Source organism: Misgurnus anguillicaudatus, chromosome 22 (genome assembly GCF_027580225.2).
Source record: "Misgurnus anguillicaudatus chromosome 22, ASM2758022v2, whole genome shotgun sequence".
Classification (NCBI taxonomy): Eukaryota; Metazoa; Chordata; class Actinopteri; order Cypriniformes; family Cobitidae; genus Misgurnus; species Misgurnus anguillicaudatus.
This window is the reverse complement of record NC_073358.2, coordinates 26,215,871-26,236,939: the sequence shown is the minus strand read 5'-3', so window position 1 is coordinate 26,236,939 and position 21,069 is coordinate 26,215,871. Positions and strand designations below refer to the sequence as shown.

General features: G+C 36.8%; 1 protein-coding gene across 3 annotated transcripts in view; it reads left to right on the top strand.

The window, feature by feature from the left end:
- The first annotated feature begins 600 nt into the window (after positions 1-600).
- The window catches only part of bmp2k (BMP2 inducible kinase), a 41,696-nt gene continuing 21,227 nt past the window's right edge, over positions 601-21,069 (top strand). The window contains exons 1-5 of one of the 3 annotated variants that reach the window (XM_055199886.2): positions 603-1,152; positions 1,221-1,578; positions 19,055-19,173; positions 19,440-19,545; positions 20,919-21,061. In XM_055199886.2, coding sequence (XP_055055861.2) covers positions 1,434-1,578; positions 19,055-19,173; positions 19,440-19,545; positions 20,919-21,061 — 513 coding nt within the window. In that variant the 5' untranslated portion in view covers positions 603-1,152; positions 1,221-1,433. Of the gene's footprint in view, positions 1,579-19,054; positions 19,174-19,439; positions 19,546-20,918; positions 21,062-21,069 lie in introns of all 3 variants that reach the window. The other 2 variants (XM_055199887.2, XM_073860759.1) reach the window with 2 other exon arrangements.

The window sequence follows — 21,069 nt, the reverse complement described above, 5'->3', positions numbered from 1 at the left end:
AATTTTCGTTTATGAATTTTTACCTGTGTTCGTTTTTAATCTATAAATAAGGGATACATTTACAAAGTATTATACAGCGAAATTTAATCTTAAACTCAACCAGAATCTGTAGTTACTGTTGACCGTTTAAAATAATTTATTAATGAATCATACATTGTCACGTGCATATAGGTATGTTTAGATTTATTATAATTTATATGTATGGTTATATATTATGGTAAACAATATATGAAGCCGTATTTCGTATGTACACATTTAGCTAATTGTGCGTACACTGATATAAGACATACAGAAGAAACATATTACATCTTTAAGATGTTGCATTTTAAGTCGGTATTGTTATGAAGGAATTTTTTTTCAATAACTGTAGCAGTGTACACAATGCACAACACAATGCATTTCTCATTTAAGGGTACATCACATACTCCCAAACAATTCATTCATCATTCAGGGACTATAAACATCGGTTATGATATTTATCAAGCAAACTGGCAAGCACAGACAGCCATTCTTGCCATCCCATCAGAGAACAGCGTCTACGCGACGCATCCCATTCACACCAATCATGACAATGGGAAGGAATCGGACAAAAACAAGTTAGGTTGTCAGACAGGCCGATTGGGCAATAACAAACCTCCCACTGACTCTACGGCGAGTCACGAGAGTTCGAACTTTATCAGCGTGACTGGGGAGTTCCAGAGCACGAGGACGAGCTCTGTGATTCAAAATTAATAACCGACGCATAACCGTTAACCTAGTCGAACTACTTCGACTTTATTTTTGTATTTATTTTTTTATTATGATAAACGGTACCCTCTTCAAGCACAGGAAGACAGTAGGCTAGCGAGCTGGCTAACTAAACTATCCTAAGGGGAAGTGGCAGCAGTCATCATTTTAAGAGTTTCGCTATCAGGCTCGACTGCTAGCGTAGCCTCCGCCTACACACCCACTTTTCGCTCGTTTGTTGTTTACACTAGTGTCGAATAACCTGGACTTCAACAAGCTTTGGCTTTCTGCTGAATACAAAAGCATGGTTTGGCTATATAGAGCATTCCACCGTTGTTAGCAAGCTAACTAGGCGAATGCTCTGTACAGCTCGTCGCTAGCCAGCTGCAACTGGAGTCGGCCTGACAATACAGTGGCGTGGACTGTGTAAGTCTTTCTGTTGTTGTCACTTATTAACGACCAAAACGCTGGTCTTACGGTTTACTTCTATGCAGTTGTGTTACTGGGCTTCGGGGGAAATAGGAAGCGTTCGGCTACGCCTTTCTGCGTCCTTTTGGCGCTGAAGTGCCAGGCGCATCTCAGGAGAGCTGATCTCTCAGCATGCTGGACTGAAAGAGCGGTGATGAACATATTGAGGTTTTAGTCGTCTTCGACTGTTTGGATCTGTCTCGATTGTCATTTGGGAAGACAGAAACACAGAGGCAAGAATGAAGAAGTTTGCTCGTATGCCAAAGTCGGAGAGCGGAAGTCTCGGGGGTGGCTCTGGATCTGGTACTGGCAGCAGCAACTACATTGGAAGGGTGTTTGCCGTCGGTCGATACCAAGTCACGGTGGAAGAGCTGGTCGCTGAAGGTAAATCAGTGATGCATATTTAGGCCAGTGAAAGTGGTTATAAATGAGATGGCGAAAACTTGGTGGTAAAGTTTTGAGAGCCACCTAAACCTCAAACATTTGTCTGTTTCATGTAGAACCTGTTCAGTGCAAACGGATACATTAAGCTGTTTACTGTAAGTGACATCTCGTCACATCATTTTATTTTCTTTGCCATGAAGGGTACTAGCTGGCAATAGTCCTGCAGATTACAAAACCAAAAACACTAGATAGTTCATACCCCCCATTTTCCAGAGCAATATTTGAACCCCCCCCCATTCACAGCTTTAAACCCATTAAAATATTCTAGGTCTTTACCTAACTGGAAATATATATATTTGTTATTAAAAATTAAAGAAAAATCTTGATTTTTATTTCTTTTACCTTATTTTATTACTCTTTTTTTGTCTTATTTAAGTACATTTATGTCATCTTAAGGCCCTTTAAAGTCTGTTGAGGCCACTTTGACCCCAGAACTGTTTTAGATTAAGTTATCCAATGCATAATTTTTTGGGTTTGTCCCTAAATGATCATGTGTCATTGGATCAGAAGTCTATTATTTGCAAGGTCTGGTTGTGTCCTAATCTTGGCCTGTGGTTATAATACCATGTGACCCTTTTCAAACTGCAGCCGGATGACAAAACTGTGCCTGCAGACATCGTCGCAGCATTTTTTATTTGAGTGTATCTTTCCCTTGTGAAACTTTTATCACAAATGTTTTTTGTGAACTATTTTTATCGACAAACATCCACTTTCATTCATTCAACCAAACTTTGCCATGACAAAAAGGCAACCCATTCTCACAGAAATGCGTATAAATAGCACAAAGTGTAAAAGTCGTACAATACATATGCCAAATTTCACTTTGGCATGTCGTCCATATGAAACGCCAGTCCTTCCATTCACTCAAACGGCGCATCTTTTTTTGTCGTTTTATTTATTGTTTTTTTTTTTTGCTTTTTTTACCATTTTCGCTTGGGTTTACAACAACTTTTTGTTATATAAAAATGACATCCTAACCCAAACCCCAATTCTGATTCTAACCCCAACTCCAAGCGACCATGGCTTAAATATAGACAAAAACATGGAGAAACCTGTATATTAAATAACCTTCTTAAGCAAATCTGAAATCTAACCCTAAACCCAAGCGAAAATGGTTTAAAAACAGAACAAAATTGAGAAACCAATAAATAAAACAACAAGAAAAGATGCGCCGTTTAAGTGAATGGGAAGGACTGGCGTATCATATGCACGGCAAAGGTGAGTTTATTTAGAAAAGATTTGTTTTGTAACATGTGTCTGCTATTGTTTCATCAAAAATACTTCATCGTTCTGTTAAAATTTAATTATAAGTGACTTTCTCTGACTGTGATACAATAATAACATGTTTGCATGTTGTTTTTCATTAAACTGTGATAGTTCTGTCTGTGAGTTGCAAGTTGGGAGTCTTGAACTTGCTGACTGGATGAATTATATAATGTTGCTTTCAGTGCAAAACTTCACAAACATGTGTTGATTTTGAACTTGGTTCCAAAAGTGCTTTCTTTTTCTTCTTACCGGGTTGCCATTTTGAATGCCCAACAATATATCTCACTTCTGTTAAACGTCTGTTAATTGTTTGTTTAAACCTCCTAAACATTATATTATTAGATGTCTGTAAAATAATTTTTTGCTGGTGCAAATGTCCTCTTAACATCTGCAGTGAATGTTTTTCACATATTTGTTTGTTTAATGAAGTTTAGTTTTTATTATGTTTGGCATCTTTAAGTATTAATACAAGTCTAACAAACATAAGAAAGAGAGGGACAGAAATGTTGTGCAACGGATATTACTTGAATATTTATTTGTGTACCGTTCTGGTGGTGAATGTGTGGATTTTGGCTCTTGTAGTGTTTTAGTGCATTTGTTCTAGTCTTGTTTCTTTGTGTTCTCTTATTTTCTTCTTGCGCTTATTGTATTATTCCAATGATTTATTTCAGCCATCACATTCACATTAGAAACAGCTGGGTAGTTGGCAGAATGTGGGCTAACTTTTGGAGTTTGGGGGTGACTTTACTTTATTTGCTTCCCTGCATGCCTGGATGTTTTGTATTGAGACCACATGAAGCTTTTTAAATGATTTGTGTTTTCACTAATGGCCATCCACCTACTTACCATTCTGTCAACAAAAGCTGTGTGGACTTTTTTATTTTATGTAAACAAACCTTGTCATGACTTAAGAGTTGTGCCCTATTTCACTTATTTAGAAAACAATGAAGCATCAGTTTAATATTAAAACGGGTACTGTTTGAGTTTAGGTTCAGTATTGTGCACTTTTCCTTGAATGAGCTGTGTACGGAGGTGTCACCCCACTCACTGAGCATATGTTTAAGGTAATGGCAATGCTAAGAAACACACTGATTTCCTGATACTCTGCTATAGGGTCTGCAGTATGTGTTTTATAGTCAGTTAAATGGGTATTTACAGTTCATGTGTGAAGGAGAGTTCAGTGATCAGTCACTTTAAACACCGGTCTCCTGAAGTGTGTTGACGTTATGGCCCTGTCATATTAAGACATTGGAAAGTGTCCTTTCTCTTTCCCAGCAGTCAAAGTTCTTCGTATGTTTTGTGTCATCTTTCAGTATTTATAGAGACCTAAACAATCACCCTTTGTTGTTTTATTTTACTGTTTGGGTTCCACTTACATTCTTGCATAGTTTAACTTGACACAAGACCTTGAAGTGTTGTCATCTTGTCTTACAATAACATTATATTTGGAATTATGCAAATGTGATCAGAATGTGTTGTGTTGTAATGGAAACAAACTGCCAATTAAAAGTGAACAGGACCAGAACTGCCTTTTCTGACATCTATTTTAGCCAGAATTAATTTTGTTCTGAGATCTGACAGTGTTCTCAAAAAGTAGCCTATTTTATTTAATCAGTTAGTCTGTTAGATTTTTATCCCTTGCCCATTTTTATAGTCCCTATAATTACAAATGATTGCTCATAGACCAACACTCAAAGTGTAGATTTAATTTTATCACCACTTGGTTGTAAAAACACCTATCAGTTTTATTCTTGTTTGTCTCCATTGATAGTTTTCTTCAGTCCCTTTCTGCAGCTACAGTATGTTATGGTTTCTCCTTTCCATTGTCAAAGCTTTGTCATCATTAGGTGCCATAACAATAACTACATCCTCTAGTGGCAGTTTGTTAGTGAATGGAAATGCATTTAACCACCCAAAGGAATTCAAAGGCCGGCTAAGATCATGGATTGAAATTAGAGGCTCTATATGCAGGGCAGGCAAGACCCATGTTGATTTTATTAAACCACTCTGGTAAGTGGAGATCCTTGCCAAATATAATCTAACACATCTAATGTGACTTTATGGGATTGATGGTTTTATCCAGAATGTTGCCAGTGACAATGTTTAGAGATGACAAATATGTGATTGTCTGGATCTCTAGAAGGGGTGCATCGATAAATGCCGATACACTCTAAAAATGGTTGGGTTATTTTTGACCCATAATGGGTAATATTGGACAGAACACGTGCTGGGTTAAACATTACCCCATGCTGGGTCAAAAATGACCCAATGTTGGGTTTTTGTTATGCAACCATGGAGTATAATAACTCAGCAGTTAGGATAAAACAACCCAGCATTGGGTCAATTTTTAACCCAACACGTGTTTTGTCCAATATTTACCCATTGTGGGTCAAAAATAACCCAGCCATTTTTAGAGTGTATACACTAATAATATGTGGCAATAACTATTCTGAATCGCACAGCCGATAATATTCACAGCTATTTCATGTACTACGGCTTTTGATCAGTAAGTCCTTATCGATCAAATCACTAAATCACTGTTAGTTTGAGTTGTTTATAACATGCATTTGAAAAAGCAACACTCGTCAAACATAATCATTATACTTATAGACCCTTTTACAGTCCACGTGATCAAACAGCCTGCGTGTGCATTTTGGCAACAGAAATGGCAACTAAGAAAGTTTATCAAAACCCAGCATCAAAATGTCTGGTTGTTGCGTTCGGTTGCGCTAATATAATATTCTAATACGTATATATGTATCTGGCCACTTTATATTTGGCCATCTGCTAATATCTTCTATCCACTTCACTATAGTACACGGATCTGGTAGCTGTTGATAAGTCAACTTTTTAAATTAACTTTCTCTGTCTGTGTTGCTTCACTGCTGATTCTTGCCATACTTCCGTTGCCAAAATGCGCGCGCATACGTTTCCACGTCATCATTGTGTACACACAGTAAAAGGGTCTATTCTTTATTGTCATGAAAATACCTGAAAAGGTTTGAAGAACAGCGATATAAATATATCCTTAAGCCATTACCTGGAGCTGCGTGCATAGCATGGTTCTTCGTCTACAGCGCATATTAGCCGCTTTTGCACTATCGGGCCTGTGCGAGCCAGGGCTTCAAACGGGCCTCACGGAGCCAATAGCCTCAGACCTCCAGCTGTGTAGCCAAAATCACAACGCGTTTGCATTGTCAAGCCAATAGCGCCGCTGCGCTTCAGAAAACCCCGCCCTTAATACGCCTACCTGGATGTAACGTCACACAACTCCGCCTGTTTTACCGTGAGGATGTCACTTCAATCTGACAGGAGACGGGAGTGAGATCGCATCATCATACAACAAACATAAAGAACATAACTGAGGCGGCTGTTTGCACGGTGAAAGCCAAGATGAGAAGATAGATGTTTGCTCCATCTGCGGTGTTACTCTTGAAGTTTATGTTGGCTGCACACGAGCGATCTCACAACGAGACAAAATCAGAAGCAATAGTAAACTTTATGAAGTAGGATCATTACAAATAAAGCGTTCATCTACCTAATGTGCCATTATACTATATACACAATATTTTAAAGAATATAACGAGTCCTAGTTTTACATTTATGTAAAATAGTCTTATTTTAAAATACAGGTGTGCACGTGTGTCTAAATATGAAACGTTAAGTGTATAGTTCAATGGCGATGTAAACATACTTACACATTATAAGAGGTGTGATATCTTTAATCATGAAAACGTTAATAGTTGAGCATCACATGAAACACAAGGTAACTGTCTAATAGCTATTTCAATAATGTGTCAATCAATCAATACTTTTGTCTATAAAGAACTGCCTCGAATAGCTGAATAGGACTGAAAATCACTTTACTTGCATCTCAAAAATCAAAACGTTTGAGAAATCATTAGAAAATGTACTCGTTAAGAATCAACTCTGAATATACACAAGTATTTAAAAAGCTATGTTACAGTGGTTAAGTTAATGATGGTTATATTTACCATTTTGTGGCATCTTACTATTTCTGTGTTTCAGATGTGATCCTTATTAAGCAATCATTTTCAATAAACTGACAAGCAGTCGTAGTAATAATAACGCGGTACTTTATTTACATATGAAGTTTATATCAGTGCACAGACAGGTGTATTTAAAGACATCTCCTTCGGACGGATTTTAACATCCATGGCTCCTCTCGTCTCATCATCATCTGTTCGTTTCATCTCCTGCTCTTGCATCTGTTGCTGTATCATCTCTCATACAAAATAAAAACTCCTGGATGACAAACTGAAAGCTTTACGTTGGCATTTTTTCTGTCAAACGGACACAAAAGAATAAAGCAGCACATGTGATGTTTTGTATAAAGGGTTTGTACATACACATACAGTATACTCACATATAAAGTTTGCTACATTCATATTGAGTTAAATTAATCTCCAAAATACCAGAAAGCATGGCTATGACTAATATAATAAAACCATGGTTACTTTTTCTAAGGGCTGACTAAAAAATTCAACACAGATGACAATATAGCACAAAAAACACAATAAACACCCATGTAAGACACTTCATAAGCAAAATAAGCAAATAAGCAATCGTTATTTGTATTGTATTTTAAGTGTTTTGTATGCAAACGTTATGTAGCATGTTAACTCACCGTCTGTAGATACCATCGTGACTCGAGTGATCGCTTCTTTAGTACATAGACGATGAAATGATGATCCAACACACATCTTTAATTTCTCAGCACTGTTGCACTTTAAACACTTTGTTCTGTGCCCGAAACTTTATAAACTTCTCCCGAACCGGTAAGTTAGCGGTGTGCGCCGGATCCTTAGCATGGCGAGTTCGGCGTTGTAACGCGTCTTTGTTTTTACATATGCAGATCATTTTCTACAGTCCGAAGTACAAACATAGCAGGCATCTTCCGTTAAACAGTAAATTACTGGTGATTCCGATTATTTTTAAAGTTTTAAATCTGCAGACAGATGGATGCGCATCTTGCCAGAGACTCAGATAAACTCCGCCTTTGACCTTTACCACTCCCCTAGCCCCGAGAAGCCCGATGTGGCCCAAGGAATTCGGCGGGCCAGAAAAGCCGGGCCTTAAGCCCCAACGAAGCACCAGTGAAGCACGATCATGCCCCGGAAGTGACAATGCAAACGCGACAGGCCTCGGCAGGCACTGGCACGCCCGCTTGAAGCCCGATATTGCAAACACGGCTAATTGAGTTTCTGCACGAGAGCCCCCTGGCTTTTGGATGTAACAGCATTTCACCGTAATTCATTGTGAAGCATAGCAAGGATCATCGGCCGATATGTCGGTGCACCCCTAATCTCTACACTTTTCAGTGAAGACCAATTTCTGCTTTTAGCATTATAGCTATACCATAAAACCCATAGAGAAACATTTCTTACACTGCTGTGAGAAAATAGGTCACTCGGGCTTTGTAAGTGAGAGTGTGGTTGGCATTTCGCACCGTGTTGGCTCAAAAGGGTTCCAATTCTGTGTAAAAAAAACCCCACTATTTTCTAAGATTATCTAACACATATTGAATCCCTTTGTCTAGATCAGCATGTGGCTGGTTGTTTCTCGACTTGAGGTCTTTGGATTGTCTTTGAAACTTTGTTTTGTCTGGATTTGAAAAAGTCTGCTTGTCCTAAACACAGCAGATATATTTTAGGTATAAATTAAGATTGCGAACTTAAACTTTTTATTTGGATTATTGTAATGGTGAGGGGATGAGAAGTTATGTTTGCAAGTGATGCTGTTAATTACAAATTAAGTCTGGTTACCAAAACCTCATCACAGCTTGGTGGTAGTTTTATATCTTATTTGATGTTAGAATGCAGGAGCAAATGAAATAACCACAAATTTGGGTGGTTGAAGACATTTTGTGAGAGACTCCCCTGTAAATAAACAGTCAAGTAATATTCTTGTACTTTTTCTTGTCAACCTACACTGAAAAAATAATACGCTGGATTTACTAAAAAAATGTATATATAGTGCATCATTTTTGCATCCACTTTTTTTAAGTAAGTCTTACATGGACTTTTAAGCATTTTTTAAGCAATTACTTAAAATTACATGTGAAACTTGCTTAAAAAGAGGGAGGCAAAAATGATGCACAACTTTTTAGTAAATCGAGACAAGACTGATCTGTAAAGTTCCTAAAAAGGAGTTGTGTTACCATCAATGATGCTGTCGCAATGTGGAAAATCTGTTAGTTTCTCACCAAAAGCAAACACTGCTATATTTTTAGCAGGTCATCCAGTAAGACAGATAAATTTGTGAGCATCATTGTGGTGTAAGTTGGAGGAAGCTGATTAGACAGTGTCCTTTGGCAGATATCTGTGAGGAACGTGTAGGCCGGTGAAATTTATGAAGGATTCTTCTGTTAAAATAAGATTCAAGACCTGCGGATGTGAGGCAGATGTGAAAAGAAATGGGAAAAGGCAACACTGACATGAGACTGCTGTATTTCAGCAGCATTGGTTAAAATGTGTGTTTTTGTCTAGAATAAATATGCAGGGCTATTGTGGATTAAGTTGTTTCTGTATATTGTTTCTTACCTTAGTCAATCAAATTTGGAATATTTCATTTTTTTAAAATAGGGTCTCTCAGGATTAATTCTCCATCTTCTGCATCCTCCTTACAGAGATCGTGCAAGTTACAAGACTCCTGTATTTTTTTAGAATGCCTGGAAATTTTACCTACTAGTATGTTAGCAGCATCTTATTGAACATATCTGATGCTTCGTACAGTAGGTTTCTGTCTTTCATGCGATGCAGATATCAACGTTTTTATACAGTATCGTCAAAAGACTGTTGTATGGAATAACCCAGAACAATCAGGCGAATGGTCTATGTTTGCCCTCTTTATACACAGCTGAATTAACATGTGTGATCGTCAGCACATTAGATGGGTGGTGAGGGATTTATTTCTGGATTACAGTATGTGTTGATAGAGCATTAACTGGAGAAGAGAAGAGGTGTTTACTTGGGCTAGATCTGCAGAAACAACAGTGTGGAAATGCCTCTTATTGAAGTGCTTATTTTAGTGGTGTGTTGAGCAAAAACAGTCCAGAGCTTCTCAACCCAGTCCTGGAACGTCCCTCATAGCTCATCACATACCTGATTTGACTCATCATCTGATAATAAAGACCTCCACAATATTAAGTTCTGGGGTTTGCTTTAGGACAGAGTTGAGAAGTATTAGTATGTAGACAATGATTCAACATGACTGACATCCGCCAGGGTTTTGAAAATACGACATGGGGTAAATTGAGTAGTTCAGTCGGATATTTAAGGCTGACATCCCAATTTACTGCCTATTTACCTAATCTGAGGTACCGAGCACAAATGTTTTACGTCAGATTTAAATTCCAGGTGTAAACGTGATGTGTCTCTCTGCAAAAATGCAAAAGAATGCTGATTAATACAGGTTTAATTTCCTTTATTATAAGTGACTTTGTATTTGTTAAATTGTTGTTGGGTTTTCATAAAAATAGTAATGAACCACAAGCGTCTGTTTTAAAGTAAGGGGGAAATCCAGGTTTATTACTGTAACAACGCATATATATCGCATGTATATTTTGTTAATAACAAATAATTTTAATATTCATCAAGGTCTAAAGCTGAAGATTAAAATTCATTTATTATTCTGTGGCAAAATTCTCAGCACATCTAAAGGCTTAATTAATTTTATTAATTGATATTTTGACATTTAAATATGTTTTACTATTTAAAAACTGCGCAAACCTTTTTATTTAAGGCTTAAAATATAAATTAAAAATATTATATTAGGAAAACTGTAGTAGTGTGTGCCTTTTGCGATTTTGAAAGTACACTTCTACGTTAAATACCCTAATTTAGTGCCTTATTTAACTATTATACGTGAGCTAATTAAGTAAATATTTATATTTTATCTGATTAGTCGAGTAAACGGGGGGAAAAAATCGCCCGATTAATCGATTATGAAAATAATCGTTAGTTGCAGCCCTGGTCTCATTATCTTGTCATTCGCTGTAAGTTATTTAGATCTTGGTGGTAAGTTGATAAGTTTTTGATGCACATACATTTTAAACAGCATTTAGATTTTCATAATTGTGCACATCTTTTATAAAAGTTGTGCAAAGGGAGATCATTGTGCAGGGGTCATACAGAACTTTTAGCTGATGAAAAAAATGTATGTACAGTACTGTGCAAAAGTCTTAAGCCACCACAACCAGCTTTGTTGTTTTTGTGCAGTTTTATTGTCCATCCATATTTATTTTGTAATATTTTTATTAAGATACAAACAGAAAATACAGGAAATATGTACACAAAAAAGTCCTGAAGTCATTCAATTAGAATTAGAAATTAGGATTTAATTTCATTTAGGTTTAAGAGATCCTGCAGCTGCAGTAAAGGGGAGTTTACCCTAAATACTTGACACTTCAGCTTATACTTTTATACTGTTTAAAATACAATATACACATTTCTTGTATTTTCTGGATGTATTCTATTAAAGCGATTGAGAAACAATTAAATGATGATCACTATAACATTTTATAAAACGGTTAGTTCCAATCCTTGATTCTGATTGGTCAATAGGTGTGCTTTATTCACGATAAAACACAGCTATGACCGCTTCACCCAACAGTTCTATTTAATATCACTGCGCCCTTAGCAACACCCTTAGCAACACATCAACATATAATGAGACAAAGATTGAGAACAGTTTGTTGTTTTTATTTGAGCTTTCATGTTATTGTTCGCGGTCAGGGACTATTTTTTCTAGCAGAAGGAATGCTTTTATTGATTTAACTTCATGAAAGTTGCACTAATATATTTTTTTTAACTTTAATATTGTGTAGTAACCGTTTTATAAAAGCAATAAGGTACTCGAGGCAAGTGCTGTATCGTGAATAAGTAACGGCTGAAGGGGTTGCAGGCCCTTCGGCCGTTGCTTATTCACGATGCAGCACAGCCTCTCGTGCCTTATTGCTTACATAAAAAACAACAAATCTAATATTGGCATGGTGACCAAGACTTTTGCACAGTATTGTACATGATAGATCACTATGAAAACATGTCAAACACAAAGCTATAAACAGTGCAGTTGTATATGTTAAAGTATTTTTAAGTTGATCAGCTGTTATTGAAGTTAAAGATAATTAATGCCAAATTGCTCACAATACTTTTCTTTGTGACACTTAAAAAAAGCATTCAATACGATGATAAATGCTGGTTTTCTTGGGTCATATTTAAAAACAGGTTATTGGCAATTGTTTTTTGATGACTTGGCATGACAAGATTCCCTTCCCCGAATCCCCGTTAGTTTCAGTTCAAGTCCTTTCACCCGTGGCGTTGCTATCAAACTTTGTTGTTTAGGCGTTAGCTCAGAAGTTTATGAAGTCCATCCTTCCAGGCATTTAATTAATAGGGGCACTTGTAAAACCTCAGAAAACCCAAAAACATTTGCACAAAGGATAACTTAAGTTCTCTAACAGATGTGCTTTCACTTCTGTACTGACAAATGAGCCCAATGTAGGTTTCCCAGTAAAAGAAATGAAACTAAACTATTGGCCTGATTTATTAAGAACTTGAGCCTACAGCATATGGCCATCATCAGTGGGCATCAACACCACTAACACCACCAATGCCTTGCCCTTGACATAAGCCAACTGTCTCTCCAGATCTAATGTGAGGAATCAGAAGCAGCTTACAGACAGACAGGTGACAGCTGCTTTGTGCGTGTTGCTTTAAACAGATCTGTATTTTCCATTTGAGGTATTTTTTTGCTAGATTTTTTTAGCTACATAGCACAAGATTTATAGAAGTGATATCTTGATCATTTTAACTCTTAACGTGAATATATGCTGGAAACAAATGAATGACCTTTAGGCTTAAATGTATAGTTCACCAGAAAATGAAGATTCTAGCACAATTTACTTTCATGCCCCTTCATGCCATCCCTCGTGATGTACAGTATATGACTTTGTTTTGTCAGTTAAACACAAACAATTTTATATTAAAATGCATGACAACTAGTCACAAGACGTGCCACCATATTTCAACTTATCACTTAATACTTATTACAGTATTTGTTTGTTTGCATATAGTCATTTTACTAAATAAGCTCAAAACATTAGATAACATGACAGAATTTTAATAAAAAAGTTATTTGTTTATGTTCAGCTAAAGAAAGTAAGTCCTAATACATCTAGGATGAGTAAATAATTGTAATTTTCTGAAACTTTTAATTTAAGCTTGTACAGTTGAAACGATTGCTTGGTGAAAAGCCTGGTGGTCGGTTTTTAATTTGTACTATTCAGTAGGGATGTCCCGATCCGATCACGTGATCGGAAATCGGCCCCGATCACGTGGTTTCAGACTCGATCGGAATCGGATGTTACCTTCCGATCAGGACTCGGATACATATGCAGGGTTTAAAATGGGCCAGGACCGTCCAGGTCTAAGCCCCGGCACAAATACTGAGGGTCTCGTTCTGTTCCGCGCCAGTGTACGCGGGTTTTTACCGCTCATCAACACAAGTATAGAGCAGACAGAAAATAATGACTCCAAGAATGCATTGAATGTATTGCAAGAGATAAAGAATGCAAGTTACTCGCCTAAGACACGTCACACAGCAAACGGGAAGTGACATGCTGCGTCAGGGGTCAACGCTCAGTATCTCTTTAATGAAGTAGGCTACATTTAAAATATTGAGAAATGAATGATTAGTTGTGCCGTAACCTTTTTCAATTCATACTGAATTGTTTTTGTAGCAAATGTGAACTTGATAAAGTACACATGATGCGTATACATATGATAAAGTACCACAAATCCCTGTTTTCAAGCTAGCACATGTATAGTTCATACACTACTCTAGAAAACAGCTTTTCTCCAAAACTGTGGTGTCAAATGGGCTTGGCTGTGCACCAGAGCATCTTATATGGAAGTATCCCTTACTAACAGTTATGTTTGCATGAAATTGCATAGGTTAATATAAAATGATATGCTACTGTTCTAGAGCAGGGGAGGACATAACTGAGAAGTATTTTAGAATAGCATTTGACCTGGTTACATATCAGTAACAACCCAGCATAATTTAGGCCACTGTTACGAGTATGATTTTATGGCATGAAAAGCTCATTGCCAGTAGTAAAGATTACACTTCAAAAGCAAGCAGCCTATTTAAATATTTGTCATTTTGATTTTTAAGACTCTTTCATTGTCACTGATTTTATTTTGCTTTCTTTTCATGGCTTTACATGTGATGTAGCTGTAGCATCTACTTTGCACTATTCATTTAAAATAAAATTAATCAAATCAAGTTTTAATTTTTGGTAGCAAATGCTGCATACATATTAAACAATACAGTACATAATGTTACGGTTATATTAAAAATTAAAACTTAAAACTTTTTAGATTTTTTTTCTAATTTTTTTATTATTTCACATTTTTCATTTTAATACTCTTAAAAATCTAAGTTGTGTTATTAGAAAGGATGTACTTACATATTGTCTTATATAATCAGAGACATAAAATGGTCTTAAAAGACAATATCGACTATTGCAATTATTTTTGAGGCAATTAACCCACTACTGAAAACTATCGTGACAGGCCTACACGGCGGTCATTATCATAATTCCGCCCGCTTCTGACTTACAACCTGTGAGTAGTCTGTTTTTATATTTAAAGAATTTACTACTGACTAAACTATAATTCAGACACAAGTTTTGTTAATTATTAGATGTTGATGGCTTATGTTTCTTTCCCGTCACAGAAAACCATCACAGGTTTATCAATGCACTTAAAGTATAATTTTGTTTTGTTTGTTGATCACGAAGTACAAAGTAGATGAGGAAAACTAGGACTCCGTGTACTCAGCGCGCCACCATTGTTTGTTTACATTGCGAGAATGGTGCGCTGTAATTTCTGGAAAGGATTTATTGCGTTCTGTAAAAAAGGAGGAGTGGCGTTTATCGCAATTTGGGAAAAAAGGGAGAAAAGATGACAGAATAACACGGCGGATATTGGATTTTGCGTAAAATTAAGAATTTACTTTTAACTACTGACCTGATATAATACTGATTTTGGCAGTAACTCATTTTTTTCAAAAATGGCGTTTGTCGCATTTTGGAACCATGTGGAAAATGTTTTTTTTTACCGTAAACCATGCGAACACATTGTATTATATGTAATGGGGGATCTATAATATGATTCATAATAAATAGAGCAAACTTACGTCAAAGTTAATGACACAAGAGTTCGTTTTTATTAATAAATTTAATGAATTGGATTGGTAATACGAATAAAAACAACAGTAGATATAAATATATAAATAAAGCAGCACTGATTTTCAGCAGTGTTATTAAATGTGACGTGACAAGAACTAATGTTTTCTGTAAATCAAAATCCTAAAAACATTCACTTGATGCTCCAGAGTCTTTCCAGTTCCTCTTCCAGTCCTTTTATCTGTTCTCTTGCTTTAGCAAGACCTGGAGGCATTGCAAACATAGAGACGCAACTTTCCTTAAATAACTTTGGTAATATAAATTTGTTACCCAGAATCAACTTTGTTAAAAAAAAGGGTTAATATGTAAGACTCCTCAAGTATGTCTGTACCTCTGGAGCCTCTTGAGTCAAGAGTTACACAGCACTGGTGAAGCAGTTTAGTGTCAGACAGAATCTCAGACCGTTTCCTTCTGTATTAGTCATCAGCAGTATGCAACTGCTAGAGAGCTCTCCTATTCTTGCCCAATGCCATGGTGAACCCTGACACACTTTCTGAACTGTATACTGTGTCTGAGCTCTCCATCCTGTGCACTTTGCTGAATCTATATGATCTCACATGGTTGCTGGCACTGCTGTATCTGCACTTTATGATCAGCGTGCAAATACGTTATGCGCACTTCATGACTCGCCACAATGTGCAAAGATAAGCATTTACATCAGTGACTGATAACAGAAGCTTGTACTGCCTCATTCTGCTGCAGAATGAACTGGTTACAGAGGTCTTGAAGTGGCATAGCGTCTGTTTTAAATTAAATAATTATGTCATTTGTCCAATGTTGGGTATTGGAAAAAAGTGGGCAGGTGCAGAAAGGACATAAGCCCTAGAGGCACAGGGCCATGCAGTTATCATTTTAGTAGAAGCCTGTTGTGTCCGACTACCTGTATGGTATGGTTACAGTGGGTTTATGACTTTGGTGACGTGGCACAAACCTTATTATTAGATGCGTCACTGTACTCTTATTTTTATAAATAGATTTGGATAAAAACAAATAAAAAATGATTAAATGTACTGCAACACTTGTTGCCACACCCTTCCATTTGCCCTCTTCTTTCTCTTATAAATGACACAGGATGTTAATTCTCTTTCACACCATATAAAAAGATGTAACCCAGTCACCTTGTGGGGTGTTGTGACACGGTAGGTCCAACACATAAACACTTCAAAGCAAGGGTGCTTTCTACTGTATACAGTAGCTAGAGTGACTTTATTTAGTACATACTACAGTGAATTTCACACGATTGTAAACCCATATTTCTTTTCATGCAATGCTTTTTCTGTGCTTTGAGGTATTAAACAGTGGGTCTCCATCCAAATGCAGTTCAGGGTTTGCAGCTCAGGGTGGCTAAACAAGCATGAGTTTGTTAGGCAACAAGTGCAGCATTGTGGGTCCCCCTTTGTGTGAGGGCCCCTTCTTTTTCAGTGGACGGTTCTGTGACTCAGCAAGCTGTTAATGGGAAAAGGCTTGCCAGTCATACGTTGCCAGGATTCATTCACCCTGGAACTGATGGAAAAAGTGTTGTTAAGGCATGGCGCCCCTCTTTGCATCTTGTTGGTTCAGAAATCGCTGCCACCTGGTAGGCGATCAATACTTGCATTCATTGAGTTTCACACTTGGCTGCAGATTGGATGCTTAAGCTAGGTGCTGCTGGATATGAAAATGTGTGGTGTTTTTGGACCTTATAGCAATTGTTAGCCCACACTGTTTTGATGAAAGCATTAAAGTTTTTGTTGTAGTTGTTGGTAATCTAGAATCAGTTTATTAGATTTTTTTACAGTTTACAGGGTACCCGCGGAGTCTTGAAAGTCTTGAAAAAGTATTGAATTTCATTTTCCCATATTAAGGCCTTAAAAGGTATTGAATTTCACCTCAAAGTCTTGAATTTTTCACGGAGGTCTTAATTTTTCAAATGATCAATAGATTTATATGCTGTTAATTCAGACACAAAACTCGCGTGCACAAAAACCACGCGTGAGCGATAGATACGAGCGCAAAACACTATCCATGTTCGGAAAAGCATCTTAGCGAGCGCGCAGAACACTATTCGTGTGCGGAAAAGCATTCTCGCGTGTTCACAGAACACTAATCGCGCGCTGAAAAACATCCTCCCGAGAGCGCACCTCTGTTCAAAGTGCACAAACACAGTCACGCGAGCAAAGTAAAAAGTTAAGTTAAAAGTTAAGTAAAAAGGCTGGGATGATAAAGTAAAGGCTGGGATGAGCGCTCGCTCGACTCTCTCTATGCGCTCGCAGCTGCACAACACGCACTTGCTCGATCAAGTTGACTTTGGGACTGTGGGGGCGGGACAATGACGGGTGTCCTCTCACCTGTGATCGGTTGTTTGATTTAGCACACAATCTTCTGTTCCACAATCCGTCTCCAGTAACTCTAGGTAGAGAAGACACGTTTTAATATGATCATTATGTCGGAAAAGGTAATTTATATGTTAAACAATAGTCTTGTGTGATCCATGCAATAATAAGCTGCAAACAATAACGCAAATTTGAAAGCTATTATATATTTTGTTTACAGTTTAATTAGATAATATCATCTTGCAATATATACTATAGGCTACATATTTACATTGTCACACTAAGTTAGCATTAGAAAACTTTAGTATGGTCCTGTAAAAAGATTAACAGAAAATATTAACAGAAATATATCTATATATGAGCTTGTGTCCAGTTTTTTCTCTGGTGCAGTGAACAGATCTCTTGTCTTTTAGGGTCAAAATAGCATAACATTTTAATTTGTTGTTGTGTTTGAGGGGTTTTTCTTTCAATTTCCATAATATGGTTAATTTGGTTTGTCAGTATTGTTCTGGTTCAGAGCATTACTGATGAGTGTTATTAGATGTTGTTATTATCTTAACTATATTAAACAGCAAAAACAAAAAAAAACTTAAAATTGGTGTTATTGTTTGGTTTGCAGCTTATTTCATGGATCAAACAAGGCTATTGTTTTAACATAAATGACCTTCTCCAACATAATGGTCCTGGCCCTCCAGTTGCCCATCCCTGATTTAGGGATTTTCAAATTTACCATAAATGTACATTTAAATCTATTAAATCTATTTGATTGTTGGTTTTGATTGTTGGGTAAAGATAAGGGTTAGGCCGTTTGGGCCTTGGACTCAGCCTTTCAGAGGCATGTTGTCATGAATGTTCAAACACTTGTAAATAGTAATTATTTGAGGTATATTACGTTATTTAAAATGATTTATTCTACCCGAATGGGTGCGATGTAGGTATTGAATTTCATTTGAAGTGGTATTAAAAAGGTCTTAAAAAGCCTTGAATTTAGGTTTGACAATCCTGGGGGTACCCTGGTTTATGCATCGTCAATGGAGATCAATGTAGTATATCTCGGTCAACATAGTTCACCAACAATAAAAATGTATTTACTTAACCTCATTTCAGTCTTTCACAAAGCTGTCATACAGCTTTAGAAGACTTATAATGTGCAAATGTGAACATACACACAATTGAGTTTACATACTGCAGCTCATTCAGGTTTTTGGAAAGCTCATGTTAAAATATTTTACTTAAGTATTTTAAATGCCATTGTAGCCTTTCAATAAATATAACGGATAATGAGTTTATGCATCTTTGTTTTTAAGATCATGAAGTGTTATATTGTGATTTTCACATTTTTTTTTCAAAACTTATACAATGGTTATACAGTGATTTATGGAAATGACACAATTTGGGAATGCTTCCTTATGATGTTGTGCGCATCAATTTGTCTTCGCAAGTCACTTTATAACCATGTCAAAAAAGCGAAAGTGTGTCGATGCTTTTCTTCAGCTAGGGTTTAGATCACTCACCTGATAACATTTCAGCTAACCCAGTTTTTATTTGTCGTTTTGTCTGGCAGGTGGTTTCTCCATGGTGTTTCTGGCCCGTACACACAGTGGTGTAAGATGTGCCCTGAAAAGGATGTATGTGAACAATGTCCACGATCTGAACATCTTTAAGCGGGAGATCACAATTATGGTAGGTTTTGGGACCATGTTTTTTTGTACAAATACATAGTCAAAGGTATGTGGATGGTGCCCCTTCAAATTATATGTTTGGCAAATCCTGTAATTGTAATGAAGTCATACATTGAATACAGAATTAATAGAGTGGCAATTTGGAGAATTGATTGTAATGAAAATGTTTTAACGTATCCCCTTTATTGTTTATCATTTTCATCTGGACTCACTTAAAATCATTCAGTGTAATTTCTTAATTTCTGTGTTTTTCTGTGCCCCACACAGAAAGAATTGTCAGGCCATAAAAACATAGTGCGGTATCTGGACTCAACCACCAGTACAGTGGGAGACAGCGTATGGGAGGTTCTGATTCTCATGGAGTATTGCAAGGGTAATATAGCTTTGTTGTTTTCTCTCTCTCTCTCTCTCTCTCTCTCTCTCTCTGTTGTTCTCTCTCTCTCTCTCTCTCTCTCTGTTGTTCTCTCTCTCTCTCTCTTATACATGCATGACTTGTAATTATGGGAATGCAAGCTTATACATGAATCGCAATAGATCCCTTAGTTGCTGCCTCAACAGTTACTTTTAATGCTACCCATGATGTCTGTAATTAATTAAGAATAAAAAAATTTGACGGGGAGTTCAATTTTTGCTAGTGTCACATTTATCAATTTGTTACTAGTTACTAAAACGTTTTTAAAGTTATTCATATAGCATAAGACTTACTGGTAATACAATATTTAGTTGTTAAGGCGACATAAACTGGTGCCAGCATTTTTCATCATTTTCACAAAAGTTGAATGCCTTCCAGAAAATTTTCTTCTTAAAATATATAAACATACAATATATCAAATGAAAGAACAGACCCTCTGCTTTCAAAAAAAAGTCATGCTACCTATTTGTTTTCTTTTTATCACCTCTCAAATATGGCTAGGTTTCTTCAAAAACACAAACTTTTGAGCAAAAAGCTAAGATAATTAAATTTTTGTGAAGGACTTATGATAGAGATCAGATTCAGAGCGATCCTTAAAACTTACACAGACCTGCAGCTGTTTGCCCTAGGGCGATACTTCCGGGTTTTATAAGTTGCGGAAGAGCGCCACCTGTTTATTTACCAAACGTATTATTATTAATAAATATAGCAATATTGCGGAAAGCCGGAAATACTAGTCATTGGCAGGGAAGCGTTTTCTCTTAATTGACAAGTTACCTTGTCAATGGCGGGGAAATAGTTAATAAACTTTTGCAGATTTACCTTTAAGTGAAACAATTAGCAAAAGAAAATCTATTGCTTTTGATGCATTGGCGTTTAACTCGGTGTTGTTCTACAATATTTTAACTAATAGTTCAACAGGTTTCTTTAGCTGACTGAAGTGTAATAGACTTGATGAGTTATATGTATTTATACTACGGGCCTGTCAAATGCTTTATTTTGATTGCTTGAGAAATGTTCCACGAGTGTTGATTATTTTTCTGTAAAACGCACACATAACCTGTCAAATGTCTTAAAAATAGCCACTAGTTTGTGGTAATCGTGGTAAAAGTGAAATAATTGACTCTGATAATTTGAATTATTTGAAAATAATGAACATCTGCAGTGTAATGGCAACTCCGCTTTGTGCCGTGCCGCATTACAACCTTGGGTGTGCACTTATTCCGAATAATTCAATGGTCCGTCGACAATTACTCCTTGCATATAAGGTCACCTAATGTTATATCAAATGTGATTCTGCTGTGTTTGTTGATCGACTCAATGTTGCTGTCCAGCTGGTCAGGTGGTGAAGCAAATGAACCAGCGCCTGCACGTAGGATTCACTGAGGCGGAAGTGCTCTGTATATTCTGTGACACTTGTGAAGCTGTTGCCAGACTACACCAGTGCAAAACTCCAATCATCCACAGAGATCTGAAGGTACAAGT